The 22,475-nt window shown below is 43.6% G+C and overlaps 1 protein-coding gene across 1 annotated transcript; it reads left to right on the top strand.

Moving 5' to 3' along the window:
• The first annotated feature begins 603 nt into the window (after positions 1-603).
• Positions 604-4,066, top strand: RPS17 (ribosomal protein S17). The gene is made up of 5 exons (XM_010841098.1): positions 604-643; positions 931-1,080; positions 1,583-1,688; positions 2,594-2,659; positions 3,939-4,066. The coding sequence occupies exons 1-5, from the start codon at positions 639-641 to the stop codon at positions 4,017-4,019; spliced, it is 408 nt and encodes a 135-aa protein (XP_010839400.1). The 5' UTR covers positions 604-638; the 3' UTR covers positions 4,020-4,066.
• The last annotated feature ends 18,409 nt before the right edge of the window (positions 4,067-22,475 follow it).

The following is a 22,475-nucleotide window of genomic DNA, read 5'->3' as shown; positions in this document are numbered from 1 at the left end:
GCCCCTGGCATGTGTGGAAGAGATGCACCTCTCCTCCAAGCCCTTGGGCGATCCAATCTCTGTAGAGTTCATTTTCTCAGTCGTGTCCGACTCTGCGACTCCATGGACTGCAGCACGCCAGGCTTCGCTGTCCATCACCAACTCCTGGAGCTTACTCAAACTCATGTCCATCGAGTCAGTGATGCCATCCAACTATCTCATCCTCTGTCGTCCCTTTCTCCCACCTGCAATCTTTCGCAGCATCAGGGTCTTTTCCAATGAGTCAGTTCTTGGCATCAGGTGGCCAACAAAGTATTGGAGTTTCAGCGTCAGTCCTTCCAATGAGTACTCAGGACCGATGTAGAAGCAGTAGAAACCACTGTAGAAGGCTTTCAGACACCAGCCTAAGACGACCGTAGGCGGGGCGGAGCGGAGGAGCTTTGCCCATCATGGGGCCGATCAATAGCTCATTTCGCCCACTGGATGCAGACGGGCCGTCCACATTTCCGTTCTATTTTGCCTCCGCCCCGCTAGGGGTCGCTGTGGTGCGCTGGAGTAGGCTCAGCGCGTCCCAGGCTAGGCGGAAGCGGCTTTCTGGCCTGCGCTTTATAGGTCTCTCTTGTGCTTCCTGTTTCCTCTTTTACCAAGGACCCGCCAACATGGGAGGTGTTTTGGCTCCAAGTTGGTGCCCACTAGAATCGTCCTCCATCCGCCGTTTCCCTCAGCTCCCAGCCCGTAAGGAGGCGCGCACTGCCCTGTGAGGCTGAAGCCTTCTTACGTTGCTGGTTTCCGCGTTGACCCCGCGCTCCACCACTGCCCGGCCGGGCCTTTACTGTACCGGGCTCAGCCCCAGCCCACGAACCCATCTCGGGTCAGGGTGTGACGCCGCGCTGTTTCCTGGAGCGGGGTGGTCCTGGCTCGCGAGTGACCCTATTTTCTCCACCGGCAGGGCCGCGTTCGCACCAAAACGGTAAAGAAAGCGGCCCGGGTCATCATTGAGAAGTACTACACGCGCCTGGGCAATGACTTCCACACCAACAAGCGTGTGTGCGAGGAAATCGCCATTATTCCCAGCAAGAAGCTTCGCAATAAGATCGCAGGGTGAGTCGAGTCTGCGTTCGGCTTCCAAGGCCTCCGTGGCCCCCGGGTGGGTCCTGGGAGCTGTGCGTCTGTGGGGTTTCTTGGTGAAGTTGTCTTGTGTTCACGTTGCATTGATACTTGGTTGTTTGACAGCAATGGCGCTTGGACGAAGTTAGCCCCAGTCGATCTCTGGAAGAGAATATTTAAAGACCTACTTGATTTATTGCTGTATTGCGTAAATTGGAGCTCGAAGGAAAGCAGATGAGGGTTGGGAGGGATCGCGAAAGTTTTTTGGAGTATTTGGTGGTTTTACAAATGAACATGAATACAGAGGACAGGCATGCCTGGTTAAGCGGAGCTGCGTGTAGAGGTTCTGTTTATGTAGAAGATTCTTAGAGCCAGGACTCCCAAGATGATGATGACTCTCCCTTCTCACTGCGGGAAAAGAACTGAAGCTCCTACGTGCACATCCAGACGTGCTGTGTACCGTGGGGACCAATGTGTGTTCTTGGGCGCTTTGTAGCTACGTCACACATCTGATGAAGCGGATTCAAAGAGGCCCGGTGAGAGGTATCTCCATCAAGCTGCAGGAGGAGGAGAGAGAGAGGAGAGACAATTACGTGCCTGAGGTAAACTTTCTGGGGCTTACTCTGGACCTCTGGTTCATCCTGAAAGATAAAAGCAGGTCCCTGAGAACCGTTTCAGGTACTTGGTTTCCAGGGGCACCTCAGCTGCATCTCCATAGACCACCCCCCCTACCCCCACCCCCGCTCCTTAAGCAGCTGAGCTGTGCTTAGTGGCTCAGTCGCCTTGGACTCTTTGAGACCCCTTGGGCTGTAGCCCACCACGCTACTCTGTCCATGGGATTCTCCAGGCAAGAATAGTGGAGTGGGTTGCCATACACTTCTACAGGGGATCTTCCCGACCCAGGAGTGGAACCTAGGTCTCCCACATTGCAGGCGGAATTCTTTACCACATTCTTTACCATCTTAGCCACCAGGGAAGCCCATAAGCAGCTGTTGGTGCCGGTAATCTGTTAATACCTGCCTGTATGTTGTGTTCTGCCCTGTTAGGATCATGTAAGTTCTGTACATGAGAACCTTGAATGATTGGTGACTTACCATGTCTTCTGGCTTTTTTTTTTTTTTTTTTTTTTTTTTTTTTTTTTTGCTTTGGCATAATATTTCTGGAGTACAGCTATAAACCCAGTCTTAAGGTTTTTTAAGTACTGAATTTGTGGGATACTATTCGATCCCTGGGTCAGGAAGATCCCCTGGAGAAGGAAATGGCAACCCACTCCAGTATTCTTGCTTGGGAAATCCCATGGATGCAGGAGCCTGGTGGCCTACAGTCCATGGGGTTCCAAAGAGTTGGACACAACTGAGCGACTTCACTTTCACTTTCTATTGTATCCCCTCTATGCTTCCCCCCTCCCCCAATTTTTCTTTCTCATTTAAGAATCTTGTAGAAAAGGCAGGGAAGGTGAGAGATTTTCTAACTCATTACTATTTGGGGCCTGCCTTGTTTCTCCTAGGTCTCAGCCCTGGATCAGGAAATCATTGAAGTAGATCCTGACACTAAGGAAATGCTGAAGCTCTTGGTGAGTGTTTGATGAATTCCTGAAGTAGGGTTTCCCTGGTCACCAACTATCAGTAGCTCTCTACTATCTGTAATACCACTGGGTAACACTTGTTGAATCTTTAAAATATATCAGGTAATCTCCACATTTTCTATATGTTTTCCTCACTGTATCCCTCGAGGCATCTCCTGTTGTTTACATTTTATAAATGTTGGAGTGGTAATTTCAGGTTAGTGGGCGGCAGAGGTGGGAATCCATCCACACTTGTAACCACTAAGCTGGACTACCTCCAGAGGGGGTTTAGCTGCTTGCTAAAGGTTGAGTTTGCTGTCCACGTGATGATAACTCCCAGATCTAGTGACCGTTGCTCTTCTTGCTGTCCTGTGTCCACATGCTAGCCACTCACATGAGCTCTGGTTTCATTTCTGGTGCTGACAGGGCACTGCTTGAGTGGTTCAGCTGTCTTCAGCACACTGATAAGTGTCTCTTCTGTGATTTATCTTAGTACTTCTGCATTTTGGTGAAAGCATGAGCTTCAAAGTCCAGGAGGCAGTTGATTTCGAGCAACTTCATTTTTCCCTTTTTTATGATGATGAAATGTTTAAGTAATAGCATGAATTCCTATATACCTACCACCCGGCTTCAGAAAAACATCACCAGTATAGCTAAAGCCTGTTACAGATTATTTTCTCCTGAAATAACCACTATCCTGGAATGTAGCTTTTTATTTTCAACTGTAAAATTGATCTTTGAGCATGAAATGAGGAATTAATTTCTGGTTATGTGGTGGGGCCTTGGTTTCACTGCACTTACATTGAGCCAGCTCAGAGGCAGGCCCTGCCCTTGTCCCACCACTCCTCTTCCTGCTTCACAAATGCTGACTGCATGAGTGATGCATCCTATCTGAGACTCGTCCTGAAAGTGAAGGGGCACTGCGTTAGCCTTAGAGCAGTATTCTCAAAGGGATAGATTTTGCACCCAGGGGACATTTGGCGATGCCTGGTCACAGCTGGGGGTACAAGCAGACTTGTGGGTAAAGGCTGAGGATGCTGTTAAAAGTCTTAGAATGCACAGGACAGCTCCCTTGTGACTGTTGGGTTGTAGGATCCTTCAGATGGAGTCCACCCCCTTGTGAGTTTACTGGTCTGGGGTGGGGAGAAGGCTGTCAATTTTCTGCAGGGTCCCAGCAGTCTGACCCGAGCTGGAGGAGGTTGGTGAAGCGTAGCCTAATGGTGGTGCTAGGACTCTGGACACAGATCTTGCCAGAACAGCCACATTAAGCCCGTTTTTATCATTACAGGACTTTGGCAGTTTGTCCAACCTGCAGGTCACTCAGCCTACAGTTGGGATGAACTTCAAAACACCACGTGGAGCCGTTTGAGTCTTTCTGCTGTGCTGTAATATTTTCAATAAACCTCAGACAACAACCTTGCCTGTGTCATCTATGGGGTTGGGTCCTGGTGGAACTAAGGACAGGAATTCTTTCTCCCAGGAGAAGTGTCCTGCAGAGCACCTGTGGGCAGTGCCCATACAGACAGTGTATGTATGAGAAGGCCTGGTCCTGGCAGGTCCTGCATGCTCACTCTGCTACTGCTAAGTCACTTCAGTCGTGTCTGACTCTGTGTGATCCCATAGACGGCAGCCCCCCAGGCTCCCCCGTCCCTGGGATTCTCCAGGCAAGAACACTGAAGTGGGTTGCCATTTTCTTCTCCAATGCAGGAAAGTGAAAAGTGAAGTCGCTCAGTCGTGTCCGACTCTTAGCGACTCCATTAACTACAGCCTACCAGGCTCCTCCATCCATGGGATTTTCCAGGCAAGAGTACTGGAGTGGGGTGCCATCGCGTGCTCACTCTGGCTTCGGGCAAAAGTCAGGAGATGCTTTTCCCTCTTTACCCCATGTGTCCTGTGTGTTTGAGCTCAGCCCCTCCTGGGTACATGCAGTTTGGGTTAGTGAACCTTCTTGTCTTGAAAAGGTAATGTTCCTCATATGTATGAGGGTTGGGTTTTCTGGGGATGGGAGATAGAATACATGTGGAGCACAGGAGACTTGAGTGTGAATGGATGTGTGTGTGGAAGGATCAGTGAGACCATGGGATGTGTCAGGTTAAGGGAGGCAGAGCTTGCTAGGTGGATCCTGGGAGATGGTTCTGAGCTTAGGGATCCTGCTGAGGTAGTGGGTCCAACTGTGTGGTGGAGAATGCTAGGTTGGGCTGGTCCTTGCTCACAAGTAGCTGGAGGAGCAGTTGGAGCACTCTGATCCTGGGAAACATTCTGAAAACATCTACTGTAAATACACAAAGTCATAACACCTGATATAATTTCTAACTTGAAATGTTGCAAGAATATAGTATAAAGAACTTTTAAATACTCTTTCCAGAGCTCTCAGTTCACATTTTCTCCCAATTGCTTTATATATTGTCTTTATATACACATCTTTTTTCTGATCCATGGGGATTAAGTTACAGATGTGCCGTTTTGTTTGAAATATCTTGTCAGTTTCCTAAGAACAAGGACATTCTTTTAACAGCCATAGATGAATGATCGTAATCAGGAAATCCACATGGATATGATAACTGCTACCTAACCCATCAATTGTGTCTGACCCCATGGACTGCAGCATGCCAGGCTTCCTTCACCATCACCAACTCCCAGATCCTGTTCAAACTCATGTCCATCGAGTCAGTGATGCCATCCAGTCATCTCATCCTCTGTCATCCCCTTCTGCCTTCAGTCTTGCCCAGCATCAGGGTGTTTTCCAGTGAGTCATTTCTTTGCATCAGATGGCCAAAGTACTGGAGCTTCAGCATCAGTCCTTCCAATGAATATTCAGGACTGGTTTCCTTTAGGATGGACTGGTTTGATCTTGCAGTCCAAGGGACTCTCAAGAGTCTTGAACACCACAGTTCAAAAGCAATTCTTTGGCGCTCAGCTTTCTTTATAGTCCAACTCTCGCATCCATACATGACTACTGGAAAAACCATAGCTTTGACCAGGCAAACCTTTGTCGGCAAAGTAATGTCTCTGCTTTTTAATATGCTGTCTAGGTTGGTCATAGCTTTTCTTCGAAGGAGCAAGCATCTTTATGGCTGCAGTCACCATCTGCAGTGATTTTGGAGCCCAAGAAAATAAAGTATGTCACTGTTTCCATTGTTTCCCCATCTATTTGCCATGAAGTGATGGGACTGATGCCATGATCTTAGTTTTTTGTATGTTGAGTTTTAAGCCAGCTTTTTCACTCTCCTCTTTTGCTTTCATCAAGAAGTTCCTCAGTTCCTCTTCACTTTCTGCCATAAGGGTGGTGGTATCTGCATATCTGAGGTTATTGATATTTCTCCCAGCAATCTTGATTCCAGCTTGTGCTTCATCCAGCTGGGCATTTCGCATGATGTACTCTACATACAAGCTAAATAAGCAGGGTGATGATGTCCAGCCTTGACGTATTCCTTTCCCAATTTTGAAAGAGTCTATTCCATGTCCAGGTGAGTGCAACTGTGTGGTAGTTTGAGCATTCTTTGGTATTGCCTTTCTTTGGGATTGGAATGAAAACTGACCTTTTCCAGTCCTGTGGCCACTGCTGCGTTTTCCAAATTTCCTCGGATATTGAGTGCAGCACTTTAGCTGCACTCAATCTCACACGCTAGCAAAGTAAGGCTCAAAATTCTCCAAGTGAGGCTTCAACAGTATGTGAACCAAGAACTTCCAGATGTTCAAGATGAATTTAGAAAAGGCAGAGGCACCAGATCAAATTGCATATTGAGTGCAGCATCATCTTTTAGGACTTGAAATAACTCAGCTGGAATTCCATCACCTCCAGTAGCTTTGTTTGTAGTGATGCTTCCTAAGACCCACTTGACTTCAGACTCCAGGATGTCTGGCTGTAGGTGAGTGATCACACCATTGTATTGTGGTTATCTGTGTCATGAAGATATTTTTTGTACAGTTCTTCCATGTATTCTTGCCACCTCTTAATATCTTCTGCTTCTGTTAGGTCCATACTGTTTCTGTCCTTTATTGTGCCCATCTTTCCATGAAATGTTCCCTTGGTATCTCTAATTTTCTTGAAGAGATCGCAAGTCTTTCCCGTTCTATTGTTTTCCTCTATTTCCTTGCATTGATCACCGAGGAAGGCTTTCTTATCTCACCATGCTATTCTTTGGAACTCTGCATTCAGATGGGTATTTCTTTTCTTTTCTCCTTTGCCTTTAGGTTTTCTTCTCTAATCCATAGTCCAATGTAAAATGTTGCCGGTATTCCCAGTAATTTCTTCCAGTTTTCCTGGTTGAGGATCCAACCCAGAATCACTGTATCTACTTTTCATGTTTTTTTCCTTCCATGTCTTTCATGATATTTTTGAAAAATGTTGGCTGACTCCTTGTAGAATGTCCTTCAATTTCAGTTTGATGTTGTCTTGCACTTAGATTTAATTTAGGTTTTTTTTTTTTTTAATTTTAGAAATACGGGTGGTTTGATTTAAGATTTTTTGACTAGTATGGTGTGGAAGTGACAGGCATTCAGTAGAAACTACTTCAGATAACTGAGTTTTTATCTTTTAACAGGTTAGGATAGTGGTGTAACTTATGACTGGGCAGTGGCAGTGAGCCACAGCTCCCAGTCAGCTTATGTGATCTCAAAGCAACAAATACATTTAACTATTCTGTAGTTATACATTCTATTTCAGTACAGTGTTCAGTACATGAGACATTCAATCACAAATTCGAGTCTGAGTGCAAGCCCATGGACTGCAGCACACCAGGCTCCTCTGTTCCCCACTACCTCCCAGAGTTTGCGCAAATTCATGTCTATTGAGTTGCTTATTCTACCTCTGATCGTCTCATCCTCTGACGCCCCCTCTCCTTTTGCCTTCAGTCTTTCCTAGCCTCAGAGTCTTTTCCAATGAGTAGGCTTTTCTGTATCGGGTGGTCAAAGCATTGGAGCTTCAGCAACAATCCTAGTGACTCTTCATGGTTGATTTCCTTCAGGAGTGATTGGCTTGATCTTTCACATATGAGAGATACCCAGTGCTTTATTACAAAGTGGACTTTGTCTTAGTTGATTTGGCTCAACTGAGGTTAATGTGTTAGGATGTTAAAAACAGCCTCAGGTAGGCTATGATATTCAGCCATGTCTGACTCTGCATCCCCACAGTTTGCCAGGCTCCTCTGTCTATGGGATTTTCCAGGCAAGAATAATGGAGTGGGTTGCCATTCCCTTCTCCAGGAGATCTTCCCTACCTAGAGACTGAACCGGCATCTCCTGCTTCTCCCGCATGGGCAAGAAGATTTATAATGTTCAGTAGGTTGTGAATTAAATATATTTTTGACTTAGGGTATTTTCAGTTTACTATGGGTTTATTGCAACATAACCCCATCCTAAGTCAAGGCACATCTGTATCACAGAAGTGATCCTGTGTACTCGATGCATCATACTGAGAGACACAATATCTGTCACAGTTTTAGTGATGTTTACTTTGAGCGCTTGGATTAAGGTGTATTTCTCAAGTTTCTCCGCTGTTAAGTTGTAAGAAGGTGTTTTGAATTTTGTGGTTAAATACCCTGTTCTTCAACTTTTCACTCACTGGTTTTAGCATCTATTGTTATTTTACCTCCATGATTACCTTATATTTCTTAGTATTGTACAGTAGGGAAGGAGCTTTCTCTTCTTCACCAAGAACATTTCTTTCCATTTCTTGGTGTGGAGTCGGGCATTCTCAGCAAGTAACTTTGCCTTCTAAATACGGCTATGTGTAAAGAAGCCTTCCCTCTTTTGGTTTCTATATGGGAGAGAAACTAGAGCTAGTTTAAAATGACCAGTGGGTAAGAAAATTAAAATACAAGGCTGCGTGCTGTGGTGTTTGCCGCGCTCCCCCACTAGGAGGCAGTGCCATCTCTGACCCACACCTGCACGCTGGTTGGCCTCTAAGGCCCCGTGCTCCAGGTGAATGAGACGAGGGATGGGAAGGGTCGGGGAGGAGCAGGGGCGGCACAGAGAAGCGGTTTCATTCTCCATTAACGTTGAGGAGCTTCTCCTAGGCCTTAGTTCTTGCATCTGTAAAATCAGCCCTGGGCTCGTTAGAACCTCCCGTGGAACTTGTTAAAAGCAGGTGGTGAGGCGCTGCCCCCAGCCAGAGATTGCGCGGCTTCAGGCGTGGTGGGGCGGGGTCGCGGCTCAGGTGTGTCCGCTCGAGGTGCCCGTGGGGCTAAGTGTGCTCGCGGGCAGTTGCATCCCCGCTGGGCTGGACGCCGCCGGACTAGCGTCTCTCCGGTGTTGTTTGCGTCTGATAATGTCTGTTGGCATATGGCATGAAATATGATAGACTTCTGCCTTTTGTGTCACCTACTCTGCTGCTTCAAGATTTCAAAGAGTCCCAGGAACGTTTTGAAGGTAATTTTCTTTTTTTCCCCTATATTGTCCTTGTGGGCTGTGCTAAGTCGCTCAGTCGTGTCCGACTCTCTGTGACCCCATGGACTGTAGCCCTCCAGGCTCCTCTGTCCATGGGGATTCTCCAGCCAAGAATACTGGTGTGGGTTGCCATGCCCTTCTCCAGGAGATCTTACCCACCCAGAGATCGAACCCATGTCTCCTGCGGCCCCTGAATTGCAGGCTGATTCTTTACCGCGGAGCCTCCAGGGAGCCCATATTGTCCTTAGTTTTGTTAAAGTACAGTTTTCAACAAAGTGAAATGACTGTCACACAGATATAAAATGAACTTGGTAAGTATTTTTTAAAACCCTAATTTTTAAAAAACCGGTGTTACAGTCAGTTGAAAGGAGAAGTCAGAGACAAATTTGGAGGAAGGGAATGTTGAATTTATAAATGGACACAAGACCGACTTCTTCCACCAGAGGGAAGTCAGCTAAACCTCTAGCCAACAGAATTTATTTACATTTGTCTGTGGAGATCAGCCCTGGGATTTCTTTGGAAGGAATGATGCTAAAGCTGAAACTCCAGTACTTTGGCCACTTCATGCGAAGAGTTGACTCATTGGAAAAGACTCTGATGCTGGGAGGGATTGGGGGCAGGAGGAGAAGGGGACGACAGAGGATGAGATGGCTGGATGGCATCACTGACTCGATGGACGTGAGTCTGAGTGAACTCCAGGAGTTGGTGATGGACAGGGAGGCCTGATGTGCTGCGATTCATGGGGTCGCATAGAGTCGGACAGGAATGAGCGACTGATTTGATCTGATAGGTAAGAATTATTTGCATTGTCAGGCATCTACAACTTAGAGAGTTGTAAAATAGCTCTAAGACAGAGAAAGATGCAGAGCCTTTCTTTAGAATCTGAATCAAAACCCAGGTTGGGGATGGGAGGGAGGCTGGGGAGGGAGGGGATGTGTATATAATTATAGCCTGATTGGCGTTGTTGTATAGCAACACTTGTAAAAATCAAAAAACAACAAAAATTTTTTTTAAGTTAAAAAAAAGAAAACAGTGGTAAGAGGAGCTCCTCTGGCTGAAGCATGGGAGCTCTGCCAACGTCCTTCCCCCACTTGGCTGACTCACTGCTGTTGAGACAGTGTCTGAGCTCCTAGGTCATTCTGGTCCTCCTGGTTTCTACCATGGGACAACTTGGCCTGAGCTCCATGTCTAACTGAGAATCTGGGTCTCCCTGACAGTGGTCTTTATACTGAAGGTTCTCAGACCTTTTATGGGTTCCCAGGACGCTGTGAAGTAGTCTCTCTGACTGACAGGGGGGAGATAGAGCAACAGTCAGGGTCCTTTACCCGGTCTTTGAACAGAGCAGCTCCACTTCCACCTTTGTGTGTGACGAGGTTGATTTTAATATGCCCCTAAGGAGAAGCTTCCCACTGCCAAAAGTTTCTGAAAAGATAAAGGAAGAAAGACTCCCACCTGAGGGGGGGTCGGGGAGGGGGGGGCGGTCATTGTGTTTAACAATTGAAGCACAAGTTTCGCCTCTACCTGAGGGCAAAATTCATGGAGGTATATCCTATCTCCGTGAATATGTGAATTCATATTTTGTGCATTGCCTATGTCATTAAGATTTTCAGTTGTATTAGTATATAATTGCCGTTTTTCTCTCATAAGTAGGAAAACTCCCTGTTACTGTGAATCATTTTAAATGTTACATTTGGTTTCTAAGTTAAATGTGTCAGGTGTTTGATTATTTTATTGATAGTTTCTGAAGTTTTAACTTTCTTTTTACTTGAAGTTGCCGCTTTTCCTCATTAGACGCTGGAGGAAACAAACAGCCGGATTCAGTTGTGAGGAATGTGAGTAAAGCTCATTTTCTCTTTTTCACCTGCAGGGGTCAGCAAACTGTGCCCAGCTGCCCGTTTGTGAATAAGCCGTGAACTAAAAACGATTTTCACATTTCTAAATGCTTTAAAACAGGGATCCCCAACCTCCAGAATCTAATGCCTGATGTTTTGAGGTGGAGCTGATGTCATAATAATAGCGTGAAAAAATTCCACGAAACCGGTCCCTGGTGCCAGAAAGGTTGGGGACCACTGCTTTAAAACCCAGCAGCAGCAAGAGGAGAATCCTGTGGGCTGTGGAAATTCTGTTAAATTGAAGTCAGTCTACATACAGAATTTCATTGGGACGCAGCCACATTCTTTTGTTTACAAACTGTAGACGGCTGTGTTCCTGATTCAGTGGCTGGATTTCATAGTTGCCACAGAGACAGTAACGAGGCACTGTGATCACTTCACACTACAGATTGCAGTTACACATTTATAACGCTGCAGTGTTGTGAGGGCCATACTGGTCACCATGTCGTCACATTTTATTTTTTTTACAAATTGTTAGTGCACACTTTCATTGAAAAAAAGAGAAAAGTGGGCCGTCAATGTTAAGGTATGAGTGGCTCATTCGGTAGGTGGGCAGGGGAAGTGTTATCAGTGCTGAGTTTGTTTTCTCTGCACATGTTTCTTCCAGATAAATTAGCTTATTTAAAACTGTTAGTCTTTGGGTGAGAGTGGTTGTTTAAAGAGCTGAAAACATTGGGAGCAATATGAATAGTCAATTTAAAAAAAAAGTAGATAATTCTGAATGGTTTTTCTTGACTCTTGATAAGTCAAAGAATGTTACCAATACTGCTCAGTTATGCAACAGTCTGTGCCAACTTTGAAGAGTCTGAAGAATTAGTCTGTAGAGTAATCTGCATGGAACAGCTACTGGTGAGAATATTTTTAAAGATGATAAATTACTGATTCAATAGGACCTGAAGTGGGAATTGGCTGAGCTAATGTTTTAGCTGATGTTGGTAGAAATATGTGCAAAGCAGAAAGGACCTTATTTGGACAGAATTCAAAGCTTGCAGAAATGGAAAGTGTTTAAAACCTGTGCTGTTCATTGCATTACTCATTAATATATATTCTACAGAAAATAAATCTGTCAATTACTGAACCAGTAACTGTTCACAATGAATTTTACTCATAGACTTAATCATCATCATTTCCATGAATTTTGGTCAAGTGTTATTTAACTGTGGTAAAGTTTTTTTAAACATACAATATTTATTATTTTAACCAGTTTGGAGTACAGTGTACAGTTTGGAGGCATTAAATATGGTTACAGTGTTATGGTAACCACAATTGCTATATTTAAAGCCTTTCATCATTCCCAACAAAAATTCTGTACTCATTAAACGGTAACTCCTTATTCCCCCATATCATATTTTGTTCATCCATTCATTTTATGGTGGGCATTTTGGTTGCTTCTGCTTTTTGGTTCTTGTGAATAATGCCACTATGAACACAGGTGTACAAATGGCATTTCAAACCCCGGCTTTCAGTTGTTTTGAGTACCTACCAAAAAGTGGAGTTGCTAGATCGTATGGTAAATCTATGATTAATTTTTTTGAGGAAATTTGTACTATTTTCACAGCAACTGCACTGTTTTACATTCCTACTAGCCGTGCACAAGATTTCTAATTTCGCCACATCCTTGCCAAAGCTTCTTACTTTGTGAGTTTATTTTTTGATTTTTTTTAAAAGTATTTTTATTTTTGGGTGTACTGGGTCATTTTTGGGTGTACTGGGTCTTTGTTGCTATGTGGGCTTTTCTCTAGTTGCAGTAAGTGGGACTGCTCTTCGTTGTGGTGTGTGGCCTTCTCATTGTTTTGGCTTCTGTTGTTGTGGAACACGTGGCTCTAGGTGTGCAGACTTTACTAGTTGTGGCGCGCGGGCTCAGGAGTGATGCTGCATGGGCTCAGGAGTTGCAGCGCCCCAGCTGCAGAGCACAGCCTCAGTAGTTATGGCACATGGGCTTAGTCACTCTGTAGTATGTAGGATCTGCCCAGATCAGGGATGGAACCTGTGTCTTCTGCATTATCAGGCAGATTCTTTACCACTGGGTCACCAAGGATGCCCCTGTTAGGTCTATATATACACACACACACATACACACACACACACACATATATATATACACACACACATACACACACACACACACATATATATATGTATACAGACATAATAGCCATACGCATGAGTGTGAAGTGGTATCTCATTGTAGTTTTGATTTGCATTTCCTTAATGATTAATGATGTTGAGCATCTTTTAGTGTGTTGATTGGCCATTTGTATATCTTCTTTGGAGAAATATCTGTTCAAGTTCTTTGTCCATTTTTAAGCTGGGTTTTATTGTTATTGAGTTGTAGGAGTTCTTTGTATATTCTGGATATTAATTCTTTATTGGATATGGTTTGCATGTATTTTCTCCCACGCTGTGGGTTGCCTTCTCTGTTGATAGTGTCCTTTGATGCACAAAAGTTTTAAATTTTGATGTAGTTCAATGAGTTATTTTTTCATTGCCTATGTTTTTGGTGTCATATCTAAGAATCCTTTACCAAATCCTCATGAAGAATTACCCCTATGTTTTCTTTCAAGAATTTTATGGTTTTAGCTCTTATATTTAATTCTTTGATACATTTTGTGATAATTTTGGGGTGTGATTGTAGTTTCTTTTAACCTCTAAACTTTATTTTGTGTTGGGGCGTAGCCAATTAACAATGTTGTGGTAGCTTCAGGTGAACAGTGAAGGGACTCCTCCATTCATATACATGTATCCATCTGTGTTAATTTTTGTATATGCAGTGAGGTAGGGTGTCCAGCTTCATTTTCATTGCATGTGGAAGGCGAGTTGTCCCCAGCATCATCTGTTAAAGCGACTGTTCCTTTCCCCTTGATTGAACTTGAGACTCTTATCAAAAATCAGTTAGCCATGAATGTATGGGTTTGTTTCTGAACTCTCAGTTCTGTTCCACTGGTCTGTAAGTCTGTCCTTCCGTCAGTCCACAGTGTTTTGATTACTGTAGCTTTGAGTGAGCTGTGAAGTAGAAGTCCTCCCACTTTGTTCTTTTCCAAGATTTTTTGTTTGTTTGTTTCCCTGGGCTGTGTAAGTTTGCTAGAGCTGCCATAACAAAACACCACAGACTGGATGATTTTCTTACCATTCTGGAGGCTGGAAGCCCCACATCAAGATGTGAGCAGCTTTGATTTCTCCCGACTTTGATTTCTCTCTTCTTGCCTTGTAGCTGGCTGTCTTTTTGCTGTGGCCTCAAGTGGTCTTCTCTTTGCATGCACAGCCCTGGTCTTACTGTGGGTCCAAATTTCCTGATCGTATAAGGACACCAGGAGGAGTGGATGAGGGCCTCACTGTGACATAGTTACCTCTTTAAAGGCTCTGTCTATAGATGTAGTCACATTCTGAGGTATTGAGGGTTAAGACTCCTGCATGTGAATTTTGGGGAATACACTTCAGCCTCTTACATGGACTCCATGCATTTGAGGATCAGCTTTTCTGTTTTTGCAAAAGAAGCCCCCTGGAATTTTAATAAGAGTTGCTCTGAATTTTGTAGATGGCTTTGGGTAGTATTGACATCTTGACAATATTAAGTGTTCTAATCCATGAGCATGTGATGTCTTTCCACTTATTTACATCTCCTTTAATTTCTTAGAGGAATACTTTGTAATTTTCAGGGAACAGTTTCTTGTACTCCTTGCTTAAATTTATTCCCAGGCATTTTATTCTTTCAGATTGTGCTATTGTGATAAGTGCATGTGTGCTAAGTCATTTCAGTCATGTCCAACTCTTTGTGACCCTATGGACCATAGCCTGCCAGACTCCTCTATCCATGGGATTCTCTAGGCAAGAATTCTGGAGTGGGTTGCCATTTCTTAGTTGAGGGGATCTTCCCTACCCAGGAATGGAACCTGTCTCCCACCTTGGCAGGCAGGTTCTTTGCCACTAGCACCACCTGGGAAGCCCATTGTGATGTAATAAATTTATATTAAAAAAAAATATATATATATATATTTGGTCTTTCTCCCCAGTTCCTGGCACAAAATCTTCTAAAACCCTTGGGATTTCCTGAGTATTAAAGATGGAAGCCCATGATTTATTATTTATGAAGAGAAGAAAAGTAAAAATATTAATCCCTCAGTTGTGTCCGACTCTTTGCACCCCATGGACTGTGTAACCCACTAGGCAAGAATTCTCCAGGCAAGAATGCTGGAGTGGGTAGTCATTCTCTTCTCCAGGGAATCTTCCTGACCCAGGGATCACACCTAGGTCTCCTACATTGCATTGCATTTGGGCAGATGCTTTGCTGTCTTAGCCACCAGGGACCCCCCCCCTTTTTTTTTTTTTTCTTTCTTTTTTCAGGGACCCTTTCTTGTTAATTCATAATAAGCCCTTTTCAACCATACCTAAGTTTATGCTAATCAAGTGAATCTTGGTTGGGTATAGCTTCCAGATGAGGGCTGGTTGCTAGAGGAACCAACCAGGAGATTAGAGGATTGGAACTTTAAGCCCCACCCCTGATTTCTGTGGAGGGGAGTTGTTTGGTCATTCAGATATGTCCAACTATTTGTGACCCCATGAATTGCAGCACACCAGGTTTCCCTGTACTTCACTGTCTCCTGGAGTTTGCTCAAACTTGTGTCCATTGAGTCAGTGATGCCATCCAACTGTCTCATCCTCTGCCACTCCCTTCTCCTTTTGCCCTCAATCTTTCCCAGAAAAATAGTGCAAGTAGCAATCTTTATCATGGCAAGGGGAAAAGTTTTATAATTTGGGTATCCACTTTAACAATGAACATTATAAGACTTTCCAGACTATCATAAACCCTTTCTAAACAATATTTTGATGGTGATATAATAGTTCATCAATAAACGTAGAGTAATTTATGTAACACAATCATTGATATTTTCACTGTTTTCAGTTTTTGGCCAATGATGCTGCAACATGCATTTGTATCTATAAAGTTCTGGGAGAGGCTGTTTCCTTAAAGAGATCTAGAATTGGAATTGTTGCATCAGAGGATGAAAGATTGTAACTGCTCTTTAAAAGGTGGCATCTCAGAGAATCCACTGAGGCAGAGAAACCATCATCCAGGTGTGCTGAGCTCCTTGCTTCTTCACACCCTCACCTCTCTCATTTTCCACTGCCCAAGTTTGTTTTGTAATTAATTCAGTAGAAAATGAGTTTATATGGCATTTCCTCTATAACTCACGAGGGAGATTACTTCTCCAGATAACTATTCAGTTCAGTCGCTAAGTCATGTCCGACTCTTTGCAACCCCATGGACTTGGGCACGCCAGGCTTCCCTGTTCTTCACCATCTCCCGGAGTTTGCCCAAACTCATGTCTATTGAGTCGGTGATGCTATCCAGCCATCTCATCCTCTTCATCCTCTTCTGCCTTGAATCTTTCCCAGCATCAGGGTCTTTTCCAATGAGTCAGCTCCTTGCATCAGGTGGCCAAAGTATTGGAGCTTCAGTTTCAGCAGCAATCCTTCCAGTGAATATTCAGGGTTGATTTCCTTTAGGATTGATAGGTTTGATCTCCTTGCAGTCCAAAGGACTCTCAAGAGTCTTCTCTAGAACCACAGTTTGAAAGCATAAATTCTTGTCAGTTCTTCAGTGCTCAGCCTTCTTTATGGTCCAGCTTTCACATCCATACATGCAGAGTGCTGAGAGGCTAGAAATTGAGTTAATCACCAGTAGCCAATGATTTAATCCATCACATCTATATAATTGAGCCTCCATAAAAACTGTTAAGTGATAGGGGTTAGTGAATGAGTGCTGGGAGGGTACCTTCCATACTCCTTGGAGACCGAAGATCCTGTGCTCAGGCTCCTTCCAGAACCCACCATGTGTAACTCCTCAGTGGGCTGTTCACCTGTGTCCTCTATAATAAACCCGTAATAATAATGTTTTCCCCTGAGTTCTGTGAGCTGTTACAGCAAATTACTGAACCTCAGATGGGGTCAAGGGAGCCCCCAATTTGTAACCAAGTCAGACAGAAGTGTGGATAACCTGGGGGCTCATGGCTGAAGTAGGTGGATTGAGATTTTAAACCAGGAGGGGGATTCTGTGCTAACTCTGGGTAGTGAGTGTCAGAACTGAATGAAATTGTAGGACATCAGATGTTGTCGACAGAGAATCTGAGAATTGCTTGGTGTGGAAAACCCACACACAGATATTACTGTAAATAGAATTGATTTCTCAGTTTTCTAGCCATTACTGGTATATAGGAACAATTGATTTTTTTCAATTTTGAGAATTTGTTGATTAGCTTCAATAACTTTATGGTACATTCCTTGGGATTTTCTGTGTGTAGGATCACGTCACCTGCAAATACACATAGCTTTACTTCATTTCCAACATGGATGCCTTTTATTTCTTGTCTAATTGCTGTGCTAGAATTTCTAGGACAGTGTTAAATAGCAGTGGTAAAAGCAGGCATTCTTGTCTCATTCATGAAGTTACAAGTAAAGTTTGCAATCTTTTCTTTGTGGAGCATAATCTTAGCTGTGTTTTTTTTCGTAAATGCCCTCTATCATGTTGAGGAATCGTCCCTCTACTCATAGCTTCTGAGCATTTTTATCGTGAAAGAGTGTTGGCTTTTGTAAATGCCTTTTCTGTATTAACTAAGATGACAGTATTTTTTCTCTTCCTTCTACTACTGTGATATATTACATTCATTTTTTTCTTATGTTGAATCCTTGCATTTCTATTATAAATTACACTTTATCATGGTATATAATCCTTTTAACACACTCAGTTTGATTTGCTAGTATTTTGTTGAGGATCTTTGCATTGCTTTTCATAAGCAGTAGTGATTTCTAATTTTCTTTTTTGTGATTATCTTGATATCACTTTGGTATCAGGGAAAGGCTGATCCCATAGAATGTGATAGAAACTGTTCTCTCCTACTTTATTTCTTTGAAGAGTTTGAGAACTGGTGTCAGTTTTTCTTTAAACTTTTGGTAGAATTCACCAGTGAATCCATGTGGCCCTAGACTTTTCTTTGTTCAGAAGTTACTGATTACTGAATCAATGTTTTTACTTGTTATAGGTCTAGTGAGATTTTCTACTTCTTCAGTCAATTTAGGTAGTTTGTGTATTTCAAGGAATTTGTCAGTTTCATCCAGATTACCCAATTTTAGAGCCCAAAGGATTCCAGTTCTTTCTTTTGTTAAACCTTGGCTGTTAAGAGCTAGGGTGTGAGAAAGTGTCCATGTATGGAGAGGTAAATATAAATGTATAAAAATAAATTTGTGTTTATAAAAGTGCAACTTGATTTAGGACTTAACAAATTCAGCTAGCAAAGCAAGTTACAGGTTAAGACTATTTTCCTTCTTAAAAGAAAATGAATATTTTTAATTAAAAATTTTTTTTAAATTATTTGAACAGGCAGCATGTACGTGGTTCACAGTTCAAAAGTTACAAATGAGTTTACAGTGAGCAGTTTCCATCCAGCTCATTTCCTTCATCCTGCTGGCTCCCCCTTTGCACATGGAGCCCTGTTGTCAGCTTCTAATATGTCCTAGATATGTTACACATACATGTGGCAGGTTTTAAAGTGTTGTTCAGTCGCCAAGTCATGACTTTTTGTGACCCCATGGACTGCAGCACACCAGGCTTCTCTGTCCCTCACCATCTCCTGGAGTTTGCCCAAGTTCATGTCCGTTGAATCAGTGATGCCATCCAACCATCTCATTCTCTGTCTCCCTCTTCTTCTGCCTTCAGCCTTTCCCAGCATCAGGGTCTTTTCCAGTGAGTCAGCTCTTCACATCAGGTGGCCAAAGTATTGGAGCTTCAGTACCAGTCCTTCCAATGAGGTTTGATTTCCTTTAAGACTGTCTGGTTTTATCTCCTTGCTTTCCAAGGGACTCTCAAGAGTTTTCTCCAGAACCACAGTTTGAAACCATAAATTCTTTAGTCAGTTCTTCATTGCTCAGCCTTCTTTATGGTCCAGCTCTCACATCCATACTTGACTACTGGAAAGACCACAGCCTTGACTATACGGACTTTTGTTGGCAAAGTGATGTCTTTGCTTTTTATACACTGTCTAGGTTTGTCATAGCTTTCTTGCCAAGAAGCAGTCGTCTTCTGGTTTCATGGCTGCAGTCACCATCTGCAGTGATTTTAGAGCCCAAGAAGAGGAAATCTGATACTGCTTCCACCTTTCTCCCTTCTATTTGCTATGAAGTGATAGTACCAGATGCCATGATCTTAGTTTTTTGAATATTGAATTTTAAGCCAGCTTTTTCACCTCCTCTTTGACCCTCATCAAGATGCTCTTTAGTTCCTCTTTGCTCTCTGCCATTAGCGTGGTATCATCTGCATACCTGAGTTGGTTGATATTTCTCCCGGAAATCTTGATTCCAGCTTGCAAATTCATCCAGCCTGACATTTTACATGATGTGCTTTACATATATGTTAAATAAACATGGTGACAGTAACCAGGCTTGTTCTACTCCTTTCTCAGTTTTGAACCAGTCAGTTGTTCTGAATAAGGTTCTAATTGTTGCCTTTTGACCTGAATACAGGTTGATCAGGAGCCAGGTAAGATGGTGTGGTATTCCCATCTCTTAAAGGGTTTTCCATGGTTTGTTGTGATCCACACAGTCAAAGACTTTGGCGTAGTCAATGAAACACAGAGGTAGATATTTTTCTGGAACTCCCTTGCTTTCTCTTGGACCCAGCAAATGTTGGCAATTTGATCTCTGGTTCCTTTGCCTTGCTAAAGTGAAAGAAAGTGAAGTTGCTCACAATGAAGATTGACCTTTTCCAGTCCTGTGGCCACTGCTGGGTTTTCCAAATTTGCTGACATATTGAGTGTAGCACTTTAATAGCATCATCTTTTAGGATTTGAAATAGCTCTGCTGGAATTCCATCCCCTCCACCAATTTTACTGGCAGCAGTGCTTCCTAAGGCCCACTTGCCTTCACACTCCAGGATGTCTGGCTCTGAGTGAGGGACTGCACCACTGGGGCTGTCCAGGTCATTAAGAGCTTTTTTGTACAGTTCTTCTGTGTATTCTTGCCATCTTTTCTTGATCTCGTCTGCTTCTATTAGGTCTTTATTGTGCGCATCTTTGGGTGAAATGTGCCTTTGATATTTCCAGTGGTCTTGAAGAGCTCTCTAGTCCTTCCTCTCCTGTTGTTTTCCTCTATTTCTCTGCACTGTTGATTGAAGGAGGACTTCTTGTCTCTCCTTGCCATTCTCTGGAACTCTGCATTTAGTTGAGTGTACCTTTCCCTTTCATCATTGCTTTTTGCTTCTCTGCTTTCCTCAGCTGTTTGTAAGCCTCCTCAGATCAATGACTTTGCCTTCTTGCATTTCTTTTTCTTTGGGATGGGTTTGTTCACTATCTCCTATACAATATTATGAACCTCTGTCCATAGTTCTTCAGGCACTCTATCTACTAGATCTAATCCCTTGACTCTATTCATCAGCTCCACTGTGTATTCATAGGGGATTTGATTTAAGTCAGACCTGACTGGCCTAGTGGTTTTCCCCCCTTTCTTTAGTTTAAGCCTGAATTTTGCTATAAGGAGCTTATGATCTCAGCCACAGTCAGCTCCCAGTTTTGTTTTTGCTAACTATATAGAGCTTCTCCATCTTTGGCTACAAAGAATATAATCAATCTGATTTCAGTATTGACCATTTGATGATATCCATGTGAAGAGTCTTCTCTTGTGTTGTTGAAAGAGGGTGTTTGCTATGACCAGTGCGTTCTCCTGGCAGAATTCAGTTAGCCTTTGCCCTGCTTCACTTTGTACTCCAAGGCCAAACTTGCCTGTTACTCCAGGTATCTCTTGACTTCCTACCTTTGCATTTCAATCTCCTGTGATGAATAGGACATCTTTTTTGGGTGTTAGTTCTAGGAGGTCTTGTAGGTCTTCATAGAATCATTCAACTTCAGCTTCTTCAGCATCAGTGGTTGGGGCATAGACTTGGATTATTGTGGTGTTGAATGGTTTGCCTTGAAAATGAACTGACATCATTGTCGTTTTTGAGATTGCATGCAAGGACTGCATGTCAAACTCTTGCTGACTATGAGGGCTGCTCCATTTCTTCTAAGGGATTCTTGCCCACAGTAGTAGATATAATGGTCATCTGAATTAAATTCGCCCATTCTGATCCATTTTAGTTCACTGATTCCTGAAATGTCAATGTTCACTCTTGCCATCTCCTGCTTGACCACTTCCAATTTACCTTGATCCATGGACCTAACATTCCAGATTCCTGTGCAATACTGTTCTTTATGGCATCAGATTTTACTTTCATCACTAGACACATCCTCAATTGGGCATCATTTCTGCTTTCACCCAGCCTCTTCTTTCTTTCTCCACTCTTCCCCAGTAGCATACTGGACACCTTCCAGCCTGGGAGGCTTATCTTTTGGTGTCATATCTTTTTACCTTTTTATACAGTTCATGGAGCGCTCACAGCAAGTATACCGAGGTTTTTGCTCCATTCCCTCCTCCAGTGGATCACATTTTGTCAGAACTCTCCAGTGTGATGTCTTGGGTGGTCCTGCACAGCATGGCTCATGGGTTCATTGAGTTATGCAAGGCCCTTTACCACGACAAGGCAGTGATCCATGACCTGTGTCCACGCATTATTAAGACTCCCTCCCTTCAAGAGGTGTAGGTTTCATCCCTCTCCTTGGTTATGGGCTGGACTTAGTGACTCACTTAACAGAACATGCCAGAAGTGGCAGTCTGTAACATCCAAGACTAGGTCATCCAAATACTTTGTGACTTCCTTGGATTAACTGCTCTGTGCGAAGCCAGCTGCCTTGTTGGAAAGGCACTTTGGCAGCCTTTTGAGAGGTCCACCTGGTGAGGGACTGAACCCACAACCACAATGGGAGAAAGTCACCTTGGATGTGGGCCAAACCTCCAGCCCCAGTGACTGCAGCCCAGATAACATCTTATTTTTTAATACAGACATAATTCACATATTATAAGGTTTGCCCTTTTGAAGTATAAACATAGTGGTTTTTAGTATAGTCCCAAGATTGTGCAACCGTCACTGCTATCTAATTTCAGAACATGCACATCATCCCCAAAGGAAGCCTCGTACCAATTCCCTCCCCATTTGTCTACCCCCAGCTCTTACCTAAAAATACATAAATAAGTAAAACAGTACTCATTGGTTTTGGGCTGCTGGATCTTCATTGCTGTGCTCGGGCTTTTTCTAGCTGTGGCAAGCAGGGCTGTTCTTCATTGCAGAGCACAGGCTCTGGGCTCACAAGCTTTAGTAGTGGCAGCACATGGGCTTGGAGCTTGCGGCTCACGGGCTCGAGGGTGCGTGGGCTTCAGTAGTCGTGGCACACACGGGCTCAGCAGCTGCAGCTCATGGCCCCTGGAGCACACAGGCTTCAGTAGTTGCGGTGCGTGGGCTTCGTTGCTCCGAGGCATGTGAAATCTTCTCCGACCAGGGATGGAACCACGTCCCCTACGCTGGCAGGTGGATTCTTAACCACTGAGCCAGCAGGGATGTCTCCACTAACCTGCTTTTAATTTCTATGGATTTGCCTGGAAATATCATATAAACAGAATTGTATAAT

The sequence above is a fragment of the Bison bison genome, unplaced genomic scaffold (genome assembly GCF_000754665.1).
Source record: "Bison bison bison isolate TAMUID 2011002044 unplaced genomic scaffold, Bison_UMD1.0 scf7180017864155, whole genome shotgun sequence".
Lineage (NCBI taxonomy): Eukaryota > Metazoa > Chordata > Mammalia > Artiodactyla > Bovidae > Bison > Bison bison.
This window is presented reverse-complemented; position numbering and strand designations above follow the sequence as displayed.

Coding starts and splice junctions, on each gene's coding strand:
- RPS17 (XM_010841098.1), top strand. Junction 1,081..1,582: donor CTTCGCAATAAGATCGCAGG/GTGAGTCGAGTC, acceptor GGCGCTTTGTAG/CTACGTCACACATCTGATGA. Junction 2,660..3,938: donor AGGAAATGCTGAAGCTCTTG/GTGAGTGTTTGA, acceptor TTATCATTACAG/GACTTTGGCAGTTTGTCCAA.